General features: G+C 35.3%; 1 protein-coding gene across 9 annotated transcripts; it reads right to left on the bottom strand.

Annotated features, from left to right (window-relative positions):
• Positions 1-22: 22 nt before the first annotated feature.
• On the bottom strand, positions 23-26,492 carry dtna (dystrobrevin, alpha). Of its 9 annotated transcripts, none has more exons than XM_079863078.1 (23): positions 26,289-26,492; positions 20,739-20,806; positions 19,713-19,793; positions 19,339-19,552; positions 18,810-18,895; positions 17,682-17,836; positions 16,394-16,499; positions 16,108-16,274; positions 13,981-14,105; positions 13,614-13,697; positions 12,942-13,010; positions 12,173-12,265; positions 10,286-10,373; positions 9,974-10,062; positions 9,779-9,892; positions 8,595-8,691; positions 8,455-8,475; positions 6,873-7,059; positions 5,851-5,940; positions 5,692-5,764; positions 5,477-5,582; positions 3,520-3,556; positions 23-3,424 (listed from the first exon to the last, which is right to left on the bottom strand). In XM_079863078.1, the coding sequence occupies exons 2-22, from the start codon at positions 20,803-20,805 to the stop codon at positions 3,539-3,541; spliced, it is 2,130 nt and encodes a 709-aa protein (XP_079719204.1). In that variant the 5' UTR covers position 20,806; positions 26,289-26,492; the 3' UTR covers positions 23-3,424; positions 3,520-3,538. The 9 variants fall into 9 exon arrangements, 8 of the variants coding, with proteins under 8 accessions (XP_079719204.1, XP_079719202.1, XP_079719203.1 ...); XM_079863076.1 differs by lacking the exon at positions 26,289-26,492 and adding an exon at positions 23,613-23,744; XM_079863077.1 differs by lacking the exon at positions 26,289-26,492 and adding an exon at positions 23,613-23,744 and having other exon boundaries at positions 9,974-10,059.
• Positions 26,493-27,274: the final 782 nt, after the last annotated feature.

Raw genomic sequence — 27,274 nt, 5'->3', positions numbered from 1 at the left:
TGGCCCTTCAACTTCCCGCTGATTGGTTGATAGATGAATAGCCGTTGTTTTTCTCATTGGCTCCTCCCTTCGTTCAAATGATTGGTTGACGGAAGCAACGGATGTTGTCTTTCACGGCCAATAGGAACGCAGTGCGCTGCTCGTTGAATATGGAATGGTGATTTCCTGATGTTTTTATGGATCAAGGGAAATGAGTGATGCGTTAATTTATCACGACGGGAAACATGTTTGGATGATAGATAAAAGGCTAAATTTAGAGGAAGAACCTGCCTTTGTTTCATTGTAAGGTTCCTAAATAATGGGGAGCAGACAGTCTAATAAACTAATATTTACCAGACGTAAAACACATGGCATTATAGTCACTGTGTAGTTATAGCATGTAGTAAGTCAAATTACATATGGCGAGTTAATAAGCCAATTAGGAAGTTAGTCTCACTTTAATAGTTGGCCATTACTATATTTTTATTTACATGTAAATTTAGGTGTCTCATTCATTCATTGATAATCCAAAAGCGTCTTGATTGAATTCGTTTTGGGGAACAGCAAAACATTCGTTTTGCTTTAACATCATTAATCCAATTTGATTAAAGGTGAACTAAGTAACTTTTTTACCTTAACTGAACAGCTTCGGAGTCATTGGAATGGTTATATTACTTATTTCGGGTTGAATGGTGGTCGTTTCGCACCCCCCTGGTGCCCGTGAGCGGAAAATACGCACTTGCAACTTTGAGCCGGCGGGCCGCCGGCCGCCGCGTCAGGAAGTCTCGCGTGATATCAGGTCTCGCGATGTAAACAATTGCTTTACGGCCAAAAGAAATCTGCTAAAATGCTGTCATTATTGCGCTCCCTCACGCTGTTTGAACCCGAATGAAGAAGACGTTTTAAAGAATGTCCCATCTGCTTTGATGTCGTTGATCTACTAGCCTCTGGTGTCCGAGAATCGCCTACGAGTTTTTACAACAGTGTTGTCAAATATCTATTCCGAAGCTGTGGGGGGAGCTCTAGAGAGAAACCTGCGAGCAAAAAGCTAGAATACAGCGAAGAAATCCCGAAGTTACTGAGCCCCGCTTTAATAGATGTTTAGTTCATTTTGTTTATTTATTCTTAAAGGGATGGTTCACCCAAAACAATTCTCATTGGTTCCTGCTGAAGCTCAAACGTGATGCGTTACACGAGAATGAACCTCATTGGTTCTTGCTGAAGATCAAACGTGATGCGTAACGCGAGAATGAACCTCATTGGTTCTCACACGTCAAGTGAACATGCTTGAGCTTCTGTTTACCACAACTGATGTGTGCGTTGATGAATGTTTAGATGTGAATAAAAGCCCTAAATTAAATCTGTTCACCATATAAAGTGATCGAGTCTCTTCAGAAAATTTGGACTAAACCACTCAATTCATATGGATTAGTTTTACGATCTTTTTATGAACTTTTTGAAGTATCAAAGTGGTAGTTGCGTAGCTGTCAATGGAGGGACAGAAAGCTCTCAGATTTCATCAAAAAGATCTTCATTTGTGTTTCGAAGATGAACGAAAGTCTTACAAGTTTGGAACGATAGGAGGGCGAGTAATTAATGACAGAATTTTCATTTTTGGATGAACTATCCCTTTATAATGTGATATTTGTTGTCTTATTGGAAAAATATCTAATTGCTCAACAAGGACATCTAGTGGCTGTTGTGTATATTGCATAAACATATTACAATTCACAAAGTTAGAACAACATTTTGTGCAAAATTATTTGAAATGAAGGATCAGTTTTAACAAACTGATATCCCAAATTATATAAAATACCATAACTTGTGGACACTTGAAGATATTTGTACAACATAATATTTTTATTTAGTACCATGCAAAATAACTGAAAAGTGCAACGGCTGGCAGCAGGGCGCGAATGCTGTTTGTGTTGTGGCATATAACTGCTTGTCTGAAGTAAACCATGAGATCAATGTGACTGCTGAAGTGTGACAGTGGCAAAGAAAAAGCATCAATGAAAGAGTCTGGAGATGGTCAAAGCCAAACCAATCTAGTGGATATCTTTACAAGGAATTCATATTCATCAATAAAATCAATCCAAGCGTGATGATTATGTTCTAGATCAATATATCTTACACCAAAATATGCTTTTGTAAAAAGGCATCTTGTCGGTCCTTGAACAACATAACAGCACATTCAGTAGTGTCAGATGCTGTCACATGTGTTTGTCTCAAAATGTCTGCATTTCATTGTTTTTTGCTAATTAAAGAATAGAGCATGGTAAATATTCCCTTTGGAGTCAAATAATATTTTCCTTTGAATCCAGAGGTACAAAGTTTTGCATGAATCTCATGAAACCTGTCAAAAACATGCCCTGGTCATATTTGCCTCTAAAATCCAAAGGATTTTTATTTTATTTTTTTAAAGAAAGCATAAAAATCACATATATTTTGCATAAAAAAATTAATTCTATATTTTAGAACCAGTACGTTTTGTTTTTTTGCAATGCAAATATGCAACATTAATTTCAAGACGATGTACATGTTAAAGTAGAGATAAACATGTTTTACTCTGCCAAATTATTGTTGCAATTCAAGAATGTTAAGAAATGTATTATTTAGTATGAAATATGTAATCATATGGATAAAATTGTAAAGTATATATACATGTTACTACTACCTTCAATTTAGGCTGATTTAAATAAAGCATTGTATTACACTGAAAATAATATCACAATTTCAGAAATATAAATGATCCTAAAATTTTCTTCATGCAAAACACATTACATTTTTATTTTGGGGATTCTAAAGTTAAACGTGACCTGGTGGTGTATTCATGAGATTCATCTGTTTCTGTACTGTTCTTATTCATTAAAATGTATGCCTTTAAAAATTGTACACATACCTACCCACCTATTAAAGTAAACTAAGTCTGATCAGCTAAGGCAGTGTATTTGCAAGTCTCAAATTATTCCACTCTCAAAGAGAAACTGAAGCTACAACAATATCCTAATATTTTAGAAGCTTTAAAAGACCATCAGGTCAGGGTATTCTGCAGTTAATGTACAATAAAATATGTTGTTTGTAAAGATAGCAGCTTCAGTAAAGATTCCACTTCCCCTAACAGATATTTAAATACAGTACAAGTTTTGAACAGATACACACAAAAACAAATCAAACTTGAACACATTAACACCAAGTAAATGAAATAATCTCCTAATCATTGGATTTATGGCACTGGTGGTGTTGTAGACAGTTCCATTATTTGAAATTTCCAAAGTCAGTTCACAGTATTGTCTTAAAACATTTTGTCGATTCTAAAAATATATTTCTATATTTATAGATTGGGTTGTGTACCACAGTATTGTTGTGAGTTGATGCTTTTCAGAAGAGTTGTATGTTCCAGCTCAGGTCTGGTTGCACAGTGCTTCAGAGTCGCTCCATCTCCCTGTGAGGACAGAAAGAGACAAAGGAAAAGCCTTGGTTTGAACCATCAAACACTGTTGTATTGCATCTGTCACGGCGCTGCTGACGAATACTTACCATTGCTTATTAAACGCAGCTATTCTTGTAAGGTCACCTGGAAAAAAACAGCATTGAGGAAAGTTTAAAACTCACAGATAAAATGATCGGAATATCTTGACCTGCATGGAAGGAGCTTGACCTCATTTGATCGAAACGTTGCAATACATTCAACTTTTATAGGAGCAGAAATAGCAGTGCCGTTTTTTTGCACTTTTTTCGTTGCATGCAAAACTCGTACAGATGCGGTTAAAATGAACATCATCTCGGCCCTCAAGAACAGGTGCCGGGGAAGCAGCCTGGGGATATGTTCATTACAATGAAATATCCATTTGCTTTAATGGATTTTTCATTTCTATTTCATCTCATTTCTATAGCAATTAAAAAGAAATCAAATTTGAAAAATGATGCAGCGTACTCATGACACACCGTTGGCATATTTCCCAGAATATCCATCCAAAAGTTTGATACTTAAAAATGGCTTTGGGGCAGATAACAATATTGATGTGAATACAGAAACATATGAGACGTTATTTATCTTTTGTGGGGGTTATTTTAAATATAAACCACTTGTTGCATCCATGTATTATTATTTAATTTAAAGGGATAGTTCACTTTGAAATAAAATGTTGGTATGTTTTAGCTTACCTCAAGGGCATCCAAGATGTAGGTGTCTTTTTTTCCGCAGTAGTTTCAATTTTGATATTTTTAGGTCAAACCGTTCTTGTCTGTCAGTGATTTAATGCAGGTCTGTGGTCACGGTCTCAAAGAGCATGCACAGAGTCCAAATTAAAACAATTCCCCATCGTCCAAATTAAACAATTCCCCATCGTAAGTACACATTGATGGCCTAAGACACGAAACGAGCGGTTTGTATGAGAAAACGAACAGTATTTATATTGTTTTTACCTCTTGTAACACACCCACATCCAAGTGATCTGAGGGCGCGGGCGCATCCTGTGTGTGTGAGATGTGCGCAGACTGGTGCATAGATATATATACACTAGATGTTGGCTACAGCAGTTCATTGGAACGAATGTCTTTAAGGCGACATCTAGTGTATATATCTATGCACCAGTCTGCGTACACTTCACACACCAGGATGCGCGCGCGCCCTCAGATCACTTGGACGTGGCTGTGTATAAGAGGTAAAAACGATATAAATACTGTTCGTTTTCTCACACAAACCGCTCGTTTCGTGTCTTAGGCCATCAATGTGTACTTACGATGGGGAATTGTTTAATTTGGACTCTGTGCATGCTCTTTGAGACAGTGACCATAGACCTGCATTATATGACTGACAGACAAGAACGGTTTGACCTAAAAATATCAAAATTGAAACTACTGCGGAAACAAAGACACCTACATCTTGGATGCCCTTGAGGTAAGCTAAAACATACCAAAATTTAATTTCAAAGTGAACTATCCCTTTAAGGCAAAATGAATGCTGCCAAATAACACTATCATTCAAATGTTAGGGGTCAGTAAGATTTTAAAAGAAGTCTCTTCTGCTAACAAGCATTTATTTAATCAAAAATACAGTAAAATAGTGAAATATTATTACAATTTAAAATAGCTGTTTTCTATTTGAATGTGTTGCAAAATGTAATTTATTCCTGTGATCAAAGCTGAATTTTCAGCATCATTACTCCAGTCTTCAGTGTCACATGATCCTTCAGAAATCAGTCTAATATGATGATTTGCTGCTCAAGAAACATTTCTGTTTATTTTTATTTTTTTTGCTGCTTAATATTTTTGTGGAAACCGTAACACATTTTCAGTATTCTCTGATCTTATTCTTTTCTGTGACTGGTTACTAACAGCATATTAATGCAAAGATTCTAAGAGTAAAATGGGAACTGATGACGGTTGGTTCAGTCATTTGGCATGGATGACAATTTGCATATTCCAACATTTCACATGCAATCTTCTCTGCTGATCTAACTGCTGCATTACTGCGTGTGTTCAACTGTCTCACCTGCTCCTGTGTGTGTCTGAGTCGTTCCTCCATCTTCAGGCTTCTGTTCAGCTGCTTTTCCAGATCATGTCCATAGAATTCCCCAGGCTCCATCTTACCCGCTGCCCTATGAGAGCAGAAACACAGTGAGAAATGCCCAGGAGATCTGAACAACACGTGATCACACACTTCAGCAGGTGAAAACAGCAGGTGATTTAGCAACATGTTGTTGTTACCCTGATCTTGAAGCGCTCCGTGCGTGGAGAACGTCTGACGTTGAGAACGTGAGGTCCGTTTCACTCCCAGCCTCTAAACATCATCATAGGCAAACTCTGAACATCACTGAATAGCTTATGCTATCGTTGGTGGGCATGAGATTGATCATTCAATATTACCTGAGTTAAGTTCTTTCACCAATGAAGACATTGTGTTGGTTATGGAGTCTGCAGCTACCAGGAGATCGTTTCTTAAATTCCTTCTGGAGCCTTCAAAAAAGAAATCACATTTTTTAATATTAAATATTTATAGTTATATTAATATTAGTATTTATTAGTTGATATTTAATAATTTAATAATAATGTAATATTACTTAATATATTGCATGGTACAGTTGCAAGTGCATTTAACTTAGTTTAAAGCAGTACTTCTCAGCCTTTTTCGACTCAAAGGTCCCATAACCTTTCCAATTGGTCATAATTTACTGGGGATAAGATTTTTTTTTTTCTATGCCATGCTAAAATATTTTAGCATGGCATAGAAAAATGTTATATTCATTTGAATAATATTCATTATCAAAATGGCCATGGACTTTTATGGTTTTATTAACTTGCATGACATTTCCAGGTCTACGTTTTTAAAGACTTCCTCATTTTTCCAAGATGAAATTAATTCTCTATTAATTAAAGAAAAAAGAAAAAAATAGAAATATCTTGTTCTTGATGTTTTGGCTTATTTTAATGTTTGTTTAGTCTCAGGAAGATGATCTAGTTAAGCTGTTTACATGGAATCTAGAAAAGCACTATAACTCCAAAATGATTTAGACAACTTCACAGATCAAATAATAAACATGTTTTTTGCTGCATTATTCATGTAACTCTTTTAAAACTATGTTTTTAACCTAGGATATTCCTGTAATGTCAATCTGCCGCAGTGTTGCCAATTCTGCAGAATTGGGCTACTTTTATACCGTTGCTGCGGGTTGTTGCAACACCCCCCTCCAAACCGGTCCGGGAACTCACTTTTTGCCCCCGAATGCGATTTCTACCGGGGAACCTTCCCAGAACTGCCATGACCAGGCAGGTTTTGAATAGCAATTGGGGTGGTTTTGTTATGCAAACCTGGCAACCCTGATCTGCAGTAACTCTTGGTTTTAATTGGCTAAAACCGTTTTCAAATGCAAGAGGAACATGTTGGTTACCCAGAGCGAAGGCCTGCTGCACCTCTCCTCCCAGGCCCATCAGCGAGTCCTGAGGCGTCTGACTAGGTGTGGTATTGCCGGATGTTGATTGGACAGGCATGGGGATGGGTGTGGTATTGCTGGATACTGATTGGATGTTGATCGTGTGGCTGGGGGAGGAGCGAGGGGAGGGGCCAGGGCCTTGGTTCTAGGGAACAAAAGGAGATTATATGATTGTAAGATAAAAATCAAAACTGCTTAATCCAGTTTTGTTATTTTGAACTAAAACTGAAACAGTTAAAATCCTTTTGCAGGGTTACTTCGTGTTTTATGAAGGTAAATTTAAGACTTTTTAAAGACCAAGTAAATCAGATTTAAGGAATAAATTGAATAAAGTCAATATGTTCTCTAAATGTAAATGTCTAGGGAGAAACATTGATTTGTTTTAGCAACACTTTTAGAGTTTGAAAATACAACAGATAAAAAAAGTAGCTTGAATCGTTCTGCTTTTAACCACTAGAATATGGAAATAACGTTTACTGTACCTTCTGATCACACTGCAAAAAAGCAATGTTTTTCCTCAGTCTCTCTGTCTTGTTTTCCAGTGCAAATGTATATATTCTTAAATCAAATTTGCTGGAAATGCAAAATGATATAAAGTATGAAGCCTTGTTTTCTGTTCAATTTATCAAAATGAAGTGAGCTTATGATTAAACAAGAACAAATATCTGCCAATGGTCTCAGAAAGTATTCATAACTCACTGACATACTGTATATTTTCCAAGACTTTACATTTGCATCAAACATGTATTTAAAGATGTTTAGATATTTGGATTGGAAAACAGGACAAAACTTTGCAGTGCATGCAACATTTAATGCCATGACTATGAATTTAAGACTTTCTGCTCTGATTTAAGACCTTCATTTTAAGGTCTTCATTGTAAAACCCGTTGTTACAGTGTGTGTTAGATGGTCAAAAGAGCAAAACCCCAAATCTCAGGTCCCTATATGCTATTTTTGCCAGTTGTTTAGCTAATAATTCATGTCTATAGCACAAACAACAATAAGGGACTTTGACATATGAAAGGTATTATTATTATTATCATTATTATTATAGGGTTAGAAGTTTGTTCAAAATCATACAAAGAAGAATTAGAGTATGTGATTGACATGCTGTAATGTAGTCAGTCTGAATAACAGCAAGCGTTAACTTTGATTTGTGCTATGTGTTAATGAACAAAAGTAAGTTCCAGATGCCAAAGACACAACCAACACAACACATTTCTTATTATAGTTTAATATTAGGGAGAACAAATGCACAACATACATTTAATCTCAAGTCAGATGAAGTATATTAGTTGCACTTTATTTTACAGTACGTGTACTTACAGTGTACTTACCTAAGAAAGTACTGGCTAATATAAGCTAACTACATGGGTTTAGGTTGTGTTTAGGGGTTGGTTCAGGGTTAGTACCTAGATATTACCCATTTATTGCAATTACTATAAGTATTAGTATGTATGTAAATGGGGAACAGGACTGTAAAATAAAGTGCTACCAGTATATTAATACACAGTTTTGTTACTGGGGCTCTGAGACTTACAGCTCTTTTTAGCTCTTCTTCCTGTAGATGGAGCAGTTCAGCTCATTAACAGGGATTTCTGCATCTCCACATTCTAAATATAACTTCTTAAAATTGTGCAATCATCATTTGTTTATGTGTGTGTGTGAGACCTTTTCTACCTTTAACAGAAGCATGAGATGTTCTAGTTGGACCATAAGTTCTCGACGGCTATCCTGAAGAGCCGACATCCTCTGCTCCAACTCCTCCTTCCTCTGCCTGAGACAAAGAAAGCCACAAGGTTATCGATAGAACTTTGACATTAACTCAAAATTAATCGTGCAATAATAAACAGCCTGATAGTGTTGATTATTTGCATGTGCTCTTTGTGCTGTTTACCATTAAATTCACTAAATACATTATGCATGATAAATATAATGATAACGATAAAGATATACTTCTAAAAATCTTTCAAAAAATGTAAAATAATAGCAGAGTCCACACCACAACTATAACGATATACTGTAGTTGGAATCACTTTTTCAAAGCAATTTTTTCCAGTTGATGAATGATTGACAGCCAATCAGAATCCGTCCAGCTTTAAAGAGCTTGAGCATTTAAAGCGACAGCGCGCTTAAAATAAACACAACGATATAGTCAGCAGGTGTGGACGCTAATATAGTAATCGTTATCTTTAAAGTTATCGTTCTTGGTGTGAATGGCTTTTATGGGTGGTTTATGAATAAGATGCATAATAACAAAGTGTTTAGAGAATTCACCCAAAAACATTTGTAACGGATGCTTTCTACAAATAAAGAAAATACATTATTTATTTACCATAGTTCGTCCTTGGGAACCATGTTCTTAACTGTGGTATTTGCAGTAGGTTTCAATTGTATGTAAAATCGATTTTCCATAAATGTAACTATGGTGTTCATTAAGAAAATAATAACATAAAAACAAATTTAGAAACCAAAACTGCCCAACAAAACAAGCAGATTCTCTCACTTCCCTAACAGAACATTTAGTATGAATGTAGAACTTTTGCACCAAAATAATATGTTACTATAATTAATTTTACTAACCACAGTAAAGTGTCTCAATTGAAGGACTAGAGCTTATTTAAATATGCAAGTTCACCATTCAAATCTGCCTTGGTGATGTCTACAAACAGGAAGGAGTCTCAGTGTTGCAAATTGCATTTAAAGTACTCGTTCATGAGAGGAGCCATGATCAGGTTACACTCACTTTCAATGCAGTCTATCTCGAAACCATCAGCATCTGCTGTTCACCACATCCGATCAGGTTTCAGGTCTGATTCACGGCTGTAAGCTCTGTGTGTGTGTGTGTGTGTGTGTGTGCTTACCTGAGCAGTCTCAGTTCAGCCAGTAACATTGGGTTTTGTTGGTTTTTGTCTAATGGAGGCTGGGAAGCTTCTTCATGTTGTTGTCTCAGGCGTTGTATCTCTTGCAAAATCTCCCTGAAAATACACAATTTATTAACTTTAAGAATGCAAATTCAGATCACTGTGCAATACCATAATAAACAGTCTCATACTCACTTGTTCTTGTTCTCTAGCTCGGCGATAAGTTGCCGTTGCTGTTTATTGGTGTCCAGACAGAGAGAGATGTCTGCTGGAACTCTGGCCTTCTGTTAACAATAGTCAGATTATAGTTAAACAGAGTTGTTTACATTCATTTATGTACATATATCCATTATGGTTAAAGATGAAGTGTGTCATTTCTCTGCCATAAGCTTAATTGCACAAATAATTGCAAGTGTAATTGCAAATATAATGGTTGTTTCCAAACTGGTTTTCCAAACACTACCATTGTCCATAACATCTCATCGTTATTTTGATTGGCCGTCTTACCGCTGCAGCTCCATCAGCAGCCAATCGGGAGGCGTAACGGGCAATGAGGCAGTGCTCATCATCTTGGTTATTACTGCTCTCTTGGAAACTATCAATCAAGGAAAGGAACAAAGCTCAGTCATCTTTACAATTACTAGCTCAGAATCACAAAAGCATTTACTGCAACATTACTATAGCAATTAGTAGCCTATGCAAAGTTAGTTTATAATAATTAACTTCGCATACACACATACATATACTGTTTGGCTAAATATTTTTTGTGTTTTCATATTGAAAATCACAAGTTCTTGCAAATTTTATAAAAATAGGTTTTATAAATCAAAAGAACATATTTTTTGTGAAATAAGTCACCAATAAATATGCGTTATTCCACCCTGCACAAAAAATACCCTAATGGCAGAATAAAATAGCATTGCCAGCACATTTCAGGATCTAAGCAAAGCATGAAGACCATAGAGCCCCAGTTTCCCCAAAAAAACACTGCAAAGTTAGGAGCAAATGCAAGGATAATCTCCATATTAGACATCTTTGCTGGGAAAACACAGCCATAGCTAAGGGTGTTGCATAATGAGGATATATATACATAAATAATGCACAATATACTGTAGCCAAAGGTATAGGTTCCTATGGACTGGAATAATCATGTCCTTGAGCAAATCAGCCTTTACTTCAGATAGAAAAACACACCTGTTTAAAGACTAGTGCCCAAGACTAAAGTAGATAATTGGTGGAGTATTTTCTGTTTTTGCATCCCAAATAGATGCACAAATCTCCCCAAAAATAACACATACTGTACTTCTACACAAAATCCACACACGAAAAAAAAAAAAAGATCCACTTACACGTTCAAAACAATTCATATATTCATCATTAATCAAATTAGAAGTTTACAATTAGGTAAAAAAAATGTTTGTCATGAAAATTAAAGGGTCAATTTAGAGTTTGGAATGGATTAATTTAACACCTGTGTGTCCTTAAGGACATTTTTGTCTTTTTCAGTTTTGCTTTTTGATCATTTTATCCAAAGTGACATTGCATTCAAGATATGCATTTTATCTTTAACTAGGTACTGCATTTTATCCATAATCTTTATCTAATGTTTGAGATACAGGAATGCTATATAAAGCCTTTCAAATGACATAATTGAAATAGTAAAGTATAAATCTATAGATTATAAATCAATGATTATATGTATAAAACAATATTATACAACTTATATTGCATAGTTTATTGCTAAATAGCCATATATATACTGTATATAAATTATTTGCGAGTCCAGGGAGACTCGATTATGTCATTCACTATGTTTCATATGAGTGTGCATTCACTACTGAGCTGTTTTGGCACCATTCCTGTTCCCACGACACCAGAAGCTTCTGGAATTGGTGGATTATGGATGGTGTAGGATTATGGGTAGTGTAGTTCTTCACTGGGAATTCAGCGATTAATCATCATTTTTGAAATCATATAGAAGTATATTGCTAGCTCATGGTAGTTCTCTACTAAAAAAAAATATTCATTAGCGCTAATCTCTCTGTGGTGAAGGGCATTTTTCCCTCTGGACTGTTGTGCTCTATGGCAGTGAAATGTAATATGATCAACACAGAGTAAAAACACTGCTTACACACAACAAAAGCCTAGCCAGTTAGCAAGCTGCAAACATAAGACAGAATTGTGGCCAGAACAGTCACCATCCCACATCTGGGATCCTTTCTACAACTCAGGAATTAAATTAGGAACATTTCAAATGTGGAAAGACCTTCAAATGATAGTTTGACATTACCAATGTTGTATTGAATTCTGTGTATTACCAGATTGACATGGTGACCTAAGCTATAAAAACAGATTAGGAAGAAAAGTGCCACAGCAACCTCAGCTCACACTGACCATGAACGGTCCTTTCGGAGGAGATTCACATAAAGTCCGATAAGTATGTGCTCGTCAGCGAGCCTATCCGCAATATCGAGGCTGTACTGAACCCTGAAACAACGTTTCAGAAACACAGATGACGTCACAATGACTTTAAGAAGCAAAGTTGTAATGGTGGAGTCTAAAAAAAACATTCTTCTTATTTGAATTTATTAAAATACGGAAACAATGAGGTTCCATTTGTTCACATTAATTAACATGAACTAACAATGAAAAAAAAAAGAAGCATTTATTAATCTTAATTAATCATAACTCATTTTAACATTTACTAATACATTGTTAAAGTTGTACAGTATCTATTAATATTATTTAATGGACGTGAGCTGACATGAACTTACAATGAACAGTTGTATTTGTTTTTAACTAACATCAACTAAAATGAATAAATACTGTAACAAATGTATTGCTCATTGCTAAATAATGTTAGTTACTGCATTAACTAACGTTAACTAATAGGAACTTATTGTAAAATGTTACCAAAAATGCAAATTAAATAGGGTTGTGCGGGATGGAAGTACAGTCCATTTAATATGTCAATGTTGACAAAATGTTGAAAATATGCCCATTTTTTTCTTGGCTGAACAAATGACAATCTGATACAAAACAATCCCTCACAGCCTCGTTTTTATTTGCATCTACTTGATAGCCCATTGATAGTCATTACAAGATCTTCATAATCACTTAGACCAGTTGACATATAAACATTATTTCAACCAGGCTAACTTACCCTTTCCCTTTTAAAAGATCCGGGGTCGTCCGGGAAAACAGCTTCATTTGCTTTGTCTCATCAAGAGCACTTTTTACCCCCAAAATGAGATATAATAAAACAAATTAATGAGCAACACATGTGTACTTAAACAAACATGCGTCAAAACCAGTGTTATTTTAGTATCATTTAAATTAATTGATATACTATTGCATTGTTTATTTGTGTTTAAATTTTTTTTTAAAGCTTTTATTTTTATATTTTCAGTTTTCATTTTAGTTTAAGTCTTAGAATTTTTTTATGTGCTGGTCATTTTATTATTATATATAATTTAATACTTCAACTTCAACATATTGGTTCCATTTGTTGACATTAGTAAACTACATTAGTTTAACTAAAAACGAACAATACTTCTACAGCATTTAATAATATTAGTTAATGTTAATCATTAACAAAGGCTAATAAATGCTGTAAAAATATATTGCTCATTGGTAGTTTTGTTAATGAATTAACTAATGTTAACAAATGAGACCTTTTTGTAAAGTGTTGCCACTTATTTCAGTTGGATGAAAAGGAAACATTTCTAACTTTCATTCAAGTTTAAGTGTACAATATGTATCATTTATTTTATTTCAGCTTTATTTCATAAAAAAAAGACTGTTGAAAATGTGTGTTGTTCAGTATCATACTCACGTTTTGCTGGAGTAAGGGTTTCCTGAGGAAGGCATGGAGTGAGAGAGCATGTATTCATTCCCACTGTTCACAGGTCTGGGAGGCCTGGAGGAAATAAAACAATAACTGAGGTGTTGCGACCAAAGCGTGCCGTACTGTAGTGCCAAATATCTAGTTGTGCCCATCAAATTATTGTGAAATCCTACAACATATGAGGATATATGTCTCTATATCACTTTACTTACCATGTGTCACTGTTTTTCAGCATAAAAGCGAAAAACACAAGGCAGGAAAATGTTAGCATGCACAATTCATGGGAAACTCATTGTACAGTAATATGGTCGACAATTTTACACTATCCATCTGAGCAAAATGTGAGTTTACGTACACAACATGAGTGAGGTTGAGCGGTTTCTCGGGTGTATCGGAGAACATCGGGTAAGGAGGATCTCGACTGGAGGCACAACTCAGAGATTTACTGAGAGCGTCTGACAACTTCTTTGCTGGAGATTTCTGGAGAGAAATAAAGGACTGTATTGAACCAGAAGAATTCATATCAGTAAGAATACATATAAATGTTTAATGAAAAGGATTTTCTCTGCTCTTCTTTTTTAAATGTAAATGTTTAATGCAGAAATACATAAGAGACATATCATAAGAGAGATTATTTACATATAGAGGTCTTAAATGTGCAGTAACAGATAATACATGTTTAATTCTAGTCAGGGACGGGATGGAAAATGGTCACGTACAAAGTATTTACTCACTTCCAAAACAAATTTGGGGGGGGGGGGGGGGGGGGGGGGGTGGATATTGTGTGAAATATATGTTTATTTCATTTCAGCAATTTTGTGTACATTTTCCTTGCCATCATTAAAATGATTGTACTGTCTGTACACAAGCCGTTCAATAGTTTGGGGTCTATAAGATTTGTTTCTTTTCTTTCCTTTTTTAAGAAATTAATACTTTTATTCAGCAAGGTTGCATTAAATTGATCAAACGTAACAGTAAAGACATTTATAATGTTACAAAAGATTTATATTTCAAATAAATGCTGTTTAAAAATACAAATAAAAGCAAATCCTGCACACAAAAAAAAAATTGTATCACGGTTTCCTCAAAAATATGAAGCAGCACAACTGTTTTCAACATTGATAATAATAATAAATGTTTCTTGAGCAGCAAATCATCATATTAGAATGATTTGTGAAGGATCATGTTAGGGCTGGGCGATTAATCGAAAAGTAATCGAAATCGACATTCAGAACCTATAATCGATCAAATTTTCCCAGGTCGATTATTTCGATTACTTTCCCTTTAAAACACTACCGCGTGTGGAGTCACGTGACCCCGCTCCCTTACAGTACGTTATTCCGCCGACATGTCGAGCATGGAGAGCTTAATCACTGAGACAACTGAGCAACAAGAGCAGCTTGTACCAAAGAAAAACGCAGTCTCTGTCATTTGGACACATTTTGGCTTCAGTAAGGATGACATCGAACAAAATGAAGTCAGATGTAGACACTGTAGAAAAACAGTTTCGACGTCCAAAGGGAACACCACCAATTTGTTTCAACACTTGGAGCACAATCACGTTACTGAATATGAACAGTGCATGGCTCAAAAAAATCAAAAAGAGACTGACAAGCGCCCAGCAACAAGTGCCTCCGCAAAGCAGATGTCTTTAACACAAGCGTATTAATTACTTAAATTAAAGCACACATTGCCTAAAACGAACAATCAATTTGTTCTTATAAAAAAGTAAAAATAAATAACTTGCACTTTTTTATTTTGTTTCCAAAAGTGCAAGTTATTTATTTTTACTTTTTTATAAGAACAAATTGACTGTTCGTTTTAGGCAATGTGTGCTTTAATTTAAGTTGTTTAACATTGATGTTCAATAAATAATCATAGATAGTAGATAGTGTGTGTTTCCTTCAATTATTTTAAAATCAAGTAATGCACCCTTCATTCAAAAATCTCTCACTTGTAATATGTGAGCATATTTACTGTAAAAAACTTGTCAGTGAACCATGAGGGCAAAAAAAAAAAAAAAAAAAAAAATCGTTCATTAATCGTAATCGAGTTAAAATGTTCAATTAATCGAGATTTTGATTTTAGGCCAAATCGCCCAGCCCTAGATCATGTGACACTGAAGACTGGAGTAATGATGCTGAAAATTCAGCTTTGATCACAGGATTTTTTTTTCTTTTCTTTTTTTTTACAGTATATTAGAATAGAAAACAGTTATTTTAAATTGTACAAATATTTCACAATATTCCAAAACAAATGCAGCCTTGGCATCAGCAATTGAAAAACCCATATTAGTCAGCTTGACAAAAAGAGAAAGAAAATGTAAATGCTACCAAAGAAGTGAATTCATTGTGCAGAGTCAGATTTAGACTGGTGTCATGACATTTGGTATAAAGGCATAAAGTGATCTGACTGTTTGGATGACGGGACTCCGTCACTGACACTTACTCACAGTCACGCTCCCACAAGGCCGTTCACCTACCCATGACATGTACTCCTTCATCTGGTGCTGGTTGCTATGGCTGCCCGAGGCATGGCCCCTCCAGAAACACTCTTGGCAAAGTTGGTAATTATCACATTGTTGGCACCGGTAGCGGAATCCCATCATGCTCTGGCCGTGGCAGTAGGAGCACTCCACAGGATGGAAGACTAGAGAGGAGAGGGGCAAAATAAAGTCAGCACTACTAATCAAGCGCAGTCACAATATTTGTCATTCATTTAAGTTATAATATATAAATGTTTGTGCAAAAAAACGAAGAATGATGCACCGTTTTCAACATTTGCCAGCCGATGCATCAGCGGTAACCAAACCAGACACTGAGGAGGAGGATCCGACATGAATGTGTCAAGAAACACATTGAGCGAGACCTTTTTCTGTGGAAGGCCAGCGGTTAGTAAACAAATGAGTCAATAAATACCATGTACATACTGTGAAAAACAATGTTTTTTACATTTTATGAAGAAATTGTGAATGGTGCTTGCCCACGCAAAACTTGCTGGTGGTTGCAAGGACGCTGCTATGCATTTGCAACTGGGTTTTGCTAGCTAAATCTTACTTACTTTAAAAATGTGTTTTATTGTCCACCGTGCATTAAAACGTACCATTCAAAAGTTTGTGTTTTTTAAAAGCTTTTTGAAAGAAGCCTCGTCTCCTCACTGAGATTGCATTTATTTGATCAGAAATACAGTAAAAACAGTAATATTGTGAAATATTATTAAAACTTTAAAAACGCTGCTTTCTATTTGAATATATTTTAAAACATAATATATTTTTGTGATGCAAAGCTGAATTTTCAGCATCATTACTCCAGTCTTCAGTGACAACTGATCCTTTAGAAATCATTATAATATGTTGATTTGCTGCTCAAGATACATTTATTATTAATATAAATGACGAAAACAGATGTGCTGCTGCTTAATATTTTTGTGGAAACCATGATAATATTTTATTAGGATTCTTTGATGAATACAAAGCTCAAAAGAACAGCATTTACAACATTATAAATGTCTTTACTATCACTTTTAGCCATCCTTGCTGAATAATGAATGATAGTGTCTGATTTCTGATTTCTTAAATAAGTAATAGCACGCCTTGAATGTATCATATCATAGGCGCACGTTTATGCATGGAAATATATATATATATATATATATATATATATATATATATACTGTATATGTATATGTGTGTGTGTGTGTGTGTGTGTGTGTGTGTGTGTGTGTGTGTGTGTGTGTGTGTGTGTGTGTGTGTGGCCTGGTAAACCCTACATTATGGGGACAAAATGTCCCCACAAGGATGGCAATATCCGAAATCCTTGTTTTGGGCTTTTTTTGGTCCCCTTGAGGAAAACGGCTTATAAATCATACTAAGTGATGTTTTTTTAAAAATGTAAAAATGCAAAAATGCAGAAAGTTTTCTGTGATAGGTAGGTTTAGGGGTAGGGTTAGTGTAAGGGAATATAATATACAGTATAAAAATCATTATGTCTATGGAAAGTCCCCATAAAACATGAAAACACAACGTGTGTGTGTGTGTGTGTGTGTGTATTCACAAACCTCTTGTGGAAAGCAGCTTCTCGTGGACTGCTCAGTGTACCCAAAAGATGGTCCCTCAAAAACCGTCATGGGCAGTTTCAGCACCTCTCTTAGGAACTGGTCAAACTGCGAGTATATCATTATACCGTTTGGGTCCGATATCTGTGAAAATACATCTTGAGGAAAAAAGACAAGCATCAGGAGTGATCAATTTCATTTTTTAAAAGAAACTATGTTCATTTAGATCCAGGTAGATTTTAATAACTCAAAGCATGATACAGGCAGGAAACAATTTTCCATATTTAATGTATCGAAATGTTTAGTTCTTCATCTAAATATCAGCATATACTGTACACTACCCTAAAAAAGTTGGGGGGGGAGGGGTTTTAAAAAATAAATGAATACTTTCTTCAGCAAGGATGCATTAAATTAATACATTTTTTTTTTTTTTTACTTTCGGTAACACTTTAATTTAGGGTCCAATTCTCATTATTAACTAGTTGCTTATTATCATGCATATTTCTAGGGTATTGGCTGTTTATTAGTACTTATAAAGCACATATTAATGTGTTTTATTAATTAATTATTCAGCATGACCATATTCTATATCCCTAATCCTACCCAATACCTAAACATAACAACTACCTTCCTAACTATTAATAAGCAGTAATTAGGAGTTTATTGAGACAAAAACCATAGTTAAAAGTGAGAATTGGACCCTAATCAAAACTGTGACCAAACTTTCTATTCATCAAAGAGTTTTATAAACAGTTTTCAACATTGATAATATTAAGAAATGTATCTTGAGCCGCAAATCAGCATATTAGAATGATTTCTGAAGGCTTCTTTAAAAAACATTAAAAAAAATATTAAGGACCCCAAACTTTTAAACGTTAGTGTAAAGTTTCATTACTAGGAATGAATCACCAGAAATGAGGCGAAAAGTTTTAACTACACTTCCAACTATACTGACATGGTCATGAGAGGCAAATATGCCTTTCAAATTTGACTTTCAAGTAACGACAGCTGCTCTGACCTTTAAAATAATGATAGAATGATTAATTCTGTCCATTCACTTAAGCGTCCATTAATCAGCATCAAACCATTGAACACTCATCAGTTCAAAGGCAAAGCCAAAGTGAAACTTACATCTTAGTTTATCCAAAATCTTCCCTCCACAGAGTGCAGCCAGGGCCATCTTCACCACAAAAACAGAGATCTTTCCCACACCTTCCCTAGAAAAGACACAATCGTCATCTAACACATTTAGGCCTGGTTTCACAGACAAGGCTTAAGTCTAGTCCCAGACTACAATGCATGTGTGAGCTGTTACACAACTTGCACTGGTATATCTAAAAATATATGTCAGTGTCATTGTTTAGTCTCAAGATGCACACCAGTGATGTTTTTTTCTAACGCATGTTTATAAAAATTACTTAAATTTCCTAATTTAACTAAGGCCTAATCCTGGCTTAATCTAAACCCTGTCTGTGAAACCAGGTCTCAAACGGTCACATATAGCAAAGTAAGTGATGTGTAAAGCAATTCTAGTCAGATCAAGTGAAGACAATGAAGTGGCATGTACTTCAAATGAATTTGATTTTTTCTACACTTAAATTAATGTCATACTAGACAGATTTAAGGCAACTCTGCAGATGATTGAGTCAGGGTTTCTTACGGGTCGTAGGCCGCTAGCAGGAAGTTGAGGAGGAACGAGACAGACTGGTCTACATTGATCTGGTGGGTTGTGGGCAAGCGCTTGTTCAGCTGGTAAAAGATGGTGGAGAGTATTGCTTGCAGATTTGACACTGAGAACTCTGTGTTGAGGTCCATGGAGTTGAGTCTGTTTTCCCGGAACACCTCGATAATATTCCAGATATCCACCAAATGCACTGCAAGAAGCAAAGAACAAATGGCAATATCTGGAACTGCATCAAAGACTGAAGCTACTGTGAATACTAAATAAAGTTGCAATCAGAATGTTTGTGTAAAAAACACTTGTTAAAGTTATATTACAGTAAAATCTTTTGCAGTAAACACCCTCAGACTTACAATTGCACCTCTTCTGAATGAATCTCAGCTTGCATGCTGTCCTATATGTGGACAATCTGATGGAGTCCAGATCTAGTGCACCTGTGAGATGAAAACATCACATTTACTGAACAGTATCATATTCTATCATATTAGAATGATTTCTGAAGGATCATGTGACACTGAAGACTGGAGTAATGATGCTGAAAATTCAGCTTTGATCACAGGAATAAATTACATTTTGCAACATATTCAAATAGAAAATAGCTTTAATTTTAGCTATTTTAGCCGGTTTAAGGCGGTCTAGCTGGTCTTCCAACCTAGTCAAGGTGGTCAACAGTCCAAAACCTGTCTAAAACCAGCAAAACACACTAGACTAGACAACATAGTTTGGCTAGGTTGGAAGAACAACTAACCTAACCACTTTAGGCTGGTTAAGATGTTTTTTTTTTTTCTCAAAAGGGAAATGATTTGAAGAACTGTTAACATGTCTAGACTATCAATAAAAAAGTTGGGGTTGGTAATATTTTTTTATGTTTTTGAAAGAAGTCTCTTCTGCTCACCAAGACTGCATTTATTTAATTTAAAAAAATACAGTTAAAATTGTGAAATATTATTACAATTTAAAATAGCTATTTTCTATTTGAATATGTTGCAAAATGTAATTTATTCATGTGATCAAAGCTGAATTTTCAGCATCATTACTCCAGTCTTCAGTGTCACATGATCCTTCAGAAATCATTCTAATATGATGCTGATTTGCTGCTCAAGAAACATTTATTATTATGATCAATGTTAAAAACAGTTAAATATTCTTGTGGAAACGGTGATATATTTTTTCATGATTCCTTGATTAATAAAGAATTTATTTAAAATAAAAATCTTTTGTAAAATTATTTTTTAAAAAGTGAATCCTTTAAAAATATGAATCCTTTCTAATCTAATTTCTTTAAAAAAAATCTTACTGACCCCAAACTTTTGAACAGAAGTGTATTTCCTATTATCAGCATATTAGCTTGAGTATGTTTTAATGAGTTAAATACATACGCATTTCAGCAAACAGTAGTCTTCTGTCTGCCATGGTGCTTCTGTTGCGGCCTGACTCTTCAATCATTCTGCGAAACATCACACATACAGAAAACAAAAGGACAATGTGACAGGCGTCCCACAGCTGTGAAGGCAAACTGGGCTGAAAATAGACCTTTTGAGGAATTAACAATTATTATGTGTAAAACAACATTTATAATGTATTACAACACTCTCCATAGTTTTGAGCTCTATCAAAACTCCACTGCAAATTTAATAAGACTAATAAAAAAAACTGTATATAACAATACACAACAAGATAAACTCAAGACACTGAAGTGCTACATAAATGTCAGATCTGCCTAATTCGACTTGCTTCAGACAAGTTACAGATGAATTTGCAAGAAAATAGCGAGTTTGATCGGACCCACAACCTTTGACGTCAACAACAATAGATATGGAAAGCATTTTCTCCTCCTTTTTAAAAGTTGATAAGACTATTTACTTTGCTATCCTAACTATACAATTATTGCTAATTGCATTTCATTATTTGTACTGTTTTTAGCATTGTGTTTCCCTGCTGTCTGCAACCCTACCAGAATAGACCTGTGACCCACTGCTGACATGTTCCTTGGTGTAATTCATGTGTTTATTTATCTCCCTTGCTTCTTCTATAGAGACATTTTGTCATGATTCACATTGTAACAGAGGTTTTGGACTCCACTTGTGACCTTGATTAAAAATAACATTTACAAGATCACTGCCTTGTGACGTACAATACCATCTTCTTTTACTGCGAGCAAACAACAGCTGTGTCGTATGGAAGAAACTATTTAAAAGATAATTGCAATAATTGCACAATTCTGACTTTTTTTCTAAAAAATAAAGTCAAATTCTAAGGAAAAAAAGACTGACTTTTTTCCCCGAATTGCGAGTTATCTCGCAATTCTAACTTCTTTTCTCAGAATTGCGAGATATAAACTCGAAATTGTGAGTTATAAAGTCAGAATTGCAAGATTTAAACACGATTGCGAGTTATAAAGTCAGAATTGCAAGATTTAAACTCAAAATTGCGAGTTATAAAGTCAGAATTGTGAGATTTAAACTTACAATTGCAAGTTATAGTCAGAATTAGAAATTTAAATTTACAATTGAGAGTTATAAAGTCAGAATTGCGAGATTTAAACACGATTGCGAGTTATAAAGTCAGAATTGCTAAATATAAACACAATTGCGAGTTATAAAGTCAGAATTGCAAGATTTAGGTCTGTGATTTTATGTACGGATTCGGACAGGACTAACATCTCCGTGTTTATTACCGAGGTAGGAGTGTCTGTGTTTTACATGTGGGCGTTGCAGAAGATCAGGTGTTCAGAATGCGTGGATTGCGTATGGTCAAATGTATTTTGAAATTAAGTACTTTTAAAATTAAGCACTTTTAAATATTTAAAGTAAAACGTCCTAACGTATTTAGTGTTTTGTAAACATTTTATAAAAATTGTAGTATAAAAAAAGTAAACATTATCATCATGATTTTATAGAACTGGGTTCTTATAATAAACACACTGGAATAAAAAGTTTTAACTTATAGTGCAGAAATGAAAGTAATCTTACCTGAAACTGATATTACAGTAGCTTCAGTCTTAACCCAGATAGCAGCACCGACTATTTGATGTGCATTTTACATCTGGAAGACGTATTTTTAAGAGTGTTTGCTCATCTGCAATACGTCTATAGGACGTTTCCTGTCAGATGTCAAATAGACGTTTAGAAGATGTCTTTAAGATGTAATGATGTAATGTAATTTAGAATGTATGTTAAACTGACATTTTCTAAACGTCTATTTGACATCTGACAGGAAACGTCCTATAGACGTATTGCAGATGAGCAAACATTCTTAAAAATACGTCTTTCAGATGTAAAATGCACATCAAATAGTCGGTGCTATCTGGGAACAGTTTACATGATTTGGCTCTTTCTTGTTGATTTAATTTTTTTATTTCTTCGCAGTGTACCGAACACATCTACAGTATCAGTGCGCAAAAAGCAGAAACGTGAATACCGGCGCGATAGCGAGAGATTGTATGGCAGTTCACATTGACCAAAACACACAAGAAAAAGCGTTTTGGAAAAAAACATTTTCGGCAATCACAGACATTCGCATTCGGATGGGATTAGATTTCTCTGAGGACCGCCGAGTTTGACGAAAAACAGTAGGTAATTTGCTCTGGAATTTTTACAGAGGTCGTGTGAGAAAAAGACAGACATGGCAGATTCGGACAGGATTAAAATCTCAAAGTACGTCTGTGAAGCAGAAATTTCTCTAACGTCCCCCTGTGAAACTAGTCCCGTCCGAATAGGGCTTTAGATTGGTTCGTACCATCATAACCTCAAATGCCATGCATTAAAAATGCTTTAATACTATGAAAACTTTAAAATCAGGTTTTCCCTTCTCTTTAAAACAGCACCTGGATTAAACCATAAGAGGAAACATGAGGTTGATCTACTAGAGAAGTTAAACTCCATCCTTCACAAAGCTTTTAATGCTCAATTAACTTTAAGGAATGTTCAATCACAATCCCAGAGATCCAAGAGTTCAGAACAACACGGGGACAAAGCACTACACATCCAGCCATCGCTATCAAATTCACCTGCAGATGTGAAAAATACCCAGAATGCACTGCAAAAAAATCCATCCATCAGTAATGTGACACTCATCTACCCTATTGAACTCACATCAGAGATAAACAAGCTGCCACAGCGTAATTAAGTGTAATTTAGTGTTTTGGTACACTGTTTCAACACTGCATCTATCACGTTAAACCAAATGGAAACGATATAAACAAACCGTTGCTATAAAAACAACAAACACACATGACAATTCAAACCAGATACCCTTCAGACAGCACCATAGTCCTCCTCTTGCTTATTTATGAGTGACCAATACAAGTCCAAAAGGTTTTAATAATGCTTTCCGTCAGGTCGAAACACAACAAAAGCGGCCCTTCGAGTTCTTGGCAGCCGACTGAAACAAGAACCCGTCAGGATCCAGCATGTGTTGCCTCTCTATCTTTAACCTCCAATGAGAGAGACTCACATTCTTGTTGGACTAGCTCTGGTTGCAAGTTTGTACCGTCCCCTAACCCTCCACTGGGAGGCCTGGTCCTGTAAGAAGGGCCTGTGGAGTTGTTTGCAGTTTAAAGACTCTGTGTGAAATTATTAGGCAAAATGATGAGGCTATGCAAGAACGGCTTGCTAGAGAGGAGTGTAATTCAAGCCCTCTAATGGGACATTTCTAGAGAGATCCCATATTTCACAGAGTCACTCTTCTAATATTTCTCGCTCTCTCCCTTTCTCCTTTTATTGTGGCTCTGGGATCTCCAGGTCTATAAATATCCTTTTGGACAGTCGGTGGCATCCAGGCATTTTGAGGCCGACTCCGTTTTTTGTCACTCTCTGTGTGGGTGATTTATTTAGTATGGCAGGTTGAATGAACAACATGAAATTGTGCTTTTTGATGTTGTTCGCCCTTGAAGTCGGTTGGCATATAATACGTCCAGATCTGACCTGGAGGACAAAGTCATGTTCTACATGAAGCAGCTGTTCGGAGTGTCTTCACAGAGTAATTAGCACTAGATTACTTGCTTTAAACCGTCTGTGGGAGGAACTGATAGCAGCTAATGTTGCTGCATTTTTCCAAAACTACATAATGCCTCTATTTGAGAAACGACATTGCTACAGTACATGTCCCATATGAAACTGACATCAGTGCAAGCTAAAATGGAATATTTTTGGCCTGGCAGTGTATATATATATATATATTAGGGCTGTCAAAAGATTAATCGCGATTAATCGCATCCAAAATAAAAGTTTGTGTTTACATAATATGTGTGTGTGTACTGTGTATAATTATTTTGTATATATAAACACACACACATGCATGTATATATTTAAGAAATATTTGCATACATATACTGTATATATATTTATATAGTTTATATTATATATAAATATATATTTTTTTATATATAAATAATTATACACAGTACACACACATATATTATTAAAAACAAACTTTTATTTTGGATGCGATTAATCGCGATAATCTTTTTGACAGCCCTAATATATATATATATACACATACACACACACACTGCCCCCCCCCCCCCAAAAAAAGTCGCTGTTTGGATTTAAATTGGCAAATGCTTAAGAGTTTATTGGATCATTATTGCAGTGATTATTATGTTTCTATCATGTTATATGTTTGGCAAGAGTTCTTCTAACCCTAATTGATGGAGTGTGTAGCTTTTCATTTCTTAAACAACCATGTAGGAAGACACACCATGACCATATTCCAGTATGACAATGTCAAGATTCATCAGGCTCAGATTGTGAAAGAATGGTTGGCTCCTCTGAGTCCAGACCTTAAATTCACTGAAAGTCTTTGGGATGTGCTGGAGGAGACTTTACAGAGTGCTGGACTCTTGCATTGTCAATACAAGATCTTGAGCAAAAATTGATGGAAATAACATCACAACATTTATTTCCATCAAGAGATGCATCAATTTTTGCATTGACAATGCAAGAGTCAAGCGCTCTGTAAAGTCTCCTCAATTTTAATCCAAACAGCGACCTCTTTTCTTTGGCCGGGCAGTGTATATATTTATGTAAAATTTGGTACTGTCTTGTGTTGCTTGAAGTCCTAAAATCTATGTCAGTTGACCAGTGGTCACCACAGTCAATGTCACAAGATTATTATGCATTATCTAAAACACATAAAGCTGCAAATTGGATTCCATGAGAACTCTATCCGCAGCAAAGTGACCCATTACTCAACCTAACTGATTTTTCCACCAATCAGACACAGTAACTGCCTGTATGCTACTCTGATTGTCATGGTACCACCATGAAGCAGCACAGCACTCTGGGTAAAGTCTCACAGCCCTTTCAGACAGTGATTTACATGTAGCTGTTTACAGGAAAGTCTTTCTAATGTTGTCGATGCTGTCTTCTTCTCATTCATCTCCAATTGTTTTAACCACATGAATAGATGAGTTCATGCAATGGTGCACTTCAAAAACAACATCTATTTAATACAGCACAGCAAATAAAGAAATACCTTTTATGAAAGCAGATTAACTTTATGTGCATGTCCTACTATCTATTTTCCAAACATCTTAGTATTCAAATTCCACTTAAAGTACAGAAAATACAAATAAAATACCAACAATGTCTAGGCCATTTGTAAGATGAAAAAAAAACACAGTAGCTAAACCAACATACACTATATAACATTCTCAACCATATGTACATGTAAACAATTGTATGAACGTATTATGCATGCAATAATAAGCCGAATTTATAAATACTTATATTACCAAAAATAAACAGAGTTAGACATCATAGCTCTGGGATTGAAGCCAGAGCTTGATTTAGGACATAACGTTCCAGATACACACTATTAATATCATACTTGCAGAATCTGCATTATGCCTGTTAGTAGTGGACTGTGGAGCATTCACAATGAAGCTCTATGAGAGGCGTCTGGTTCTCTGTGCACTTGCTACTCACCAAACGCCTGTCATCGCCAAAACGGGCTTCAGTTCTGTTCCTCTGCGTTCAGTGAAGACCATCTGCGGTGAAACGATGCACTTTATCGACGAAGATTTCAGCGTATAAATAAAAAAGTGTGTTTTCACTCGCATTAGACTCGGCAGAGAGCCGCGTTTCTCAGACCTCCTCTCTCTCTCTCTCACTCTCTATCTCTCTCTCTCTGCTGCTCATTTGCTTTGATGTGACGTAATGCGCCTCTCGCGATGACGTAATGCGGAATCTCTCCACTGAACAGCCATCGGTGCTCTGCAGAAATGTTAAAACATATTACTAAAAATTAAACGTTTTTTTTTTTTTTCTTTCTTATTGTATAATATAGCCGATTATAGATTTTAAGAATATATTTAAAAAAAAATGGCTTGGTCAAAATGTTATGAGCAAGTAATTTGTGGGACAAATGTTTTACAAATATATGCATTGTAATACAATAGGCTATATTTAATTTTTAAAGACGAAAAATTATGTTATGATTTATTACCACAACGAGCGTTGCTGTTGTTTGCTTTAAGTTATTTAAATTTTTAACTGCTTTTGAGCCAATTAGAGGGTACATACATACAAACTTTTTTGTTAGATGCGACACACACACACACACACAGAGAGAGAGAGAGTATACTCTCTCTCTGTGTGTGTGTGTGTGTGTGTGTGTGTGTCGCATCTAACATAAAAGTACAAAAAAATATATAACTTTTGTATGTACGTGTGTATATTATTTTGCGATTAATCATAAATGTGTGTGTACATTTTTTTTTTTTTTTTTTTTTTTTTTGTGTTTAGCTTTATTTCCATACTCTTGAAGCATTTTTTTTCTTCTTCTTCTTCTTTATTTATTTATTTATTTATTTTATTTTTTTGTGTGGCGCAGTGTGTCCTAAAACTTTTCATCACCCAGACCCGGAATAAATTTAATACTTGATTGTATATTTATCATTCAACATCAAAAC

Source organism: Squalius cephalus (assembly GCF_949319135.1).
Source record: "Squalius cephalus genome assembly, chromosome: 25".
NCBI lineage: Eukaryota > Metazoa > Chordata > Actinopteri > Cypriniformes > Leuciscidae > Squalius > Squalius cephalus.
This window is presented reverse-complemented; position numbering and strand designations above follow the sequence as displayed.

Excerpts from the sequence above, each read along its gene's own strand:
- dtna (XM_079863076.1), bottom strand. Across the intron at positions 16,275-16,393 it reads GCTGGCAAATGTTGAAAACG|TCTTCCATCCTGTGGAGTGC; the intron begins GTGCATCATTCT and ends TCTCCTCTCTAG. Across the intron at positions 12,266-12,941 it reads GATCTTTTAAAAGGGAAAGG|GGTTCAGTACAGCCTCGATA; the intron begins GTAAGTTAGCCT and ends ACGTTGTTTCAG.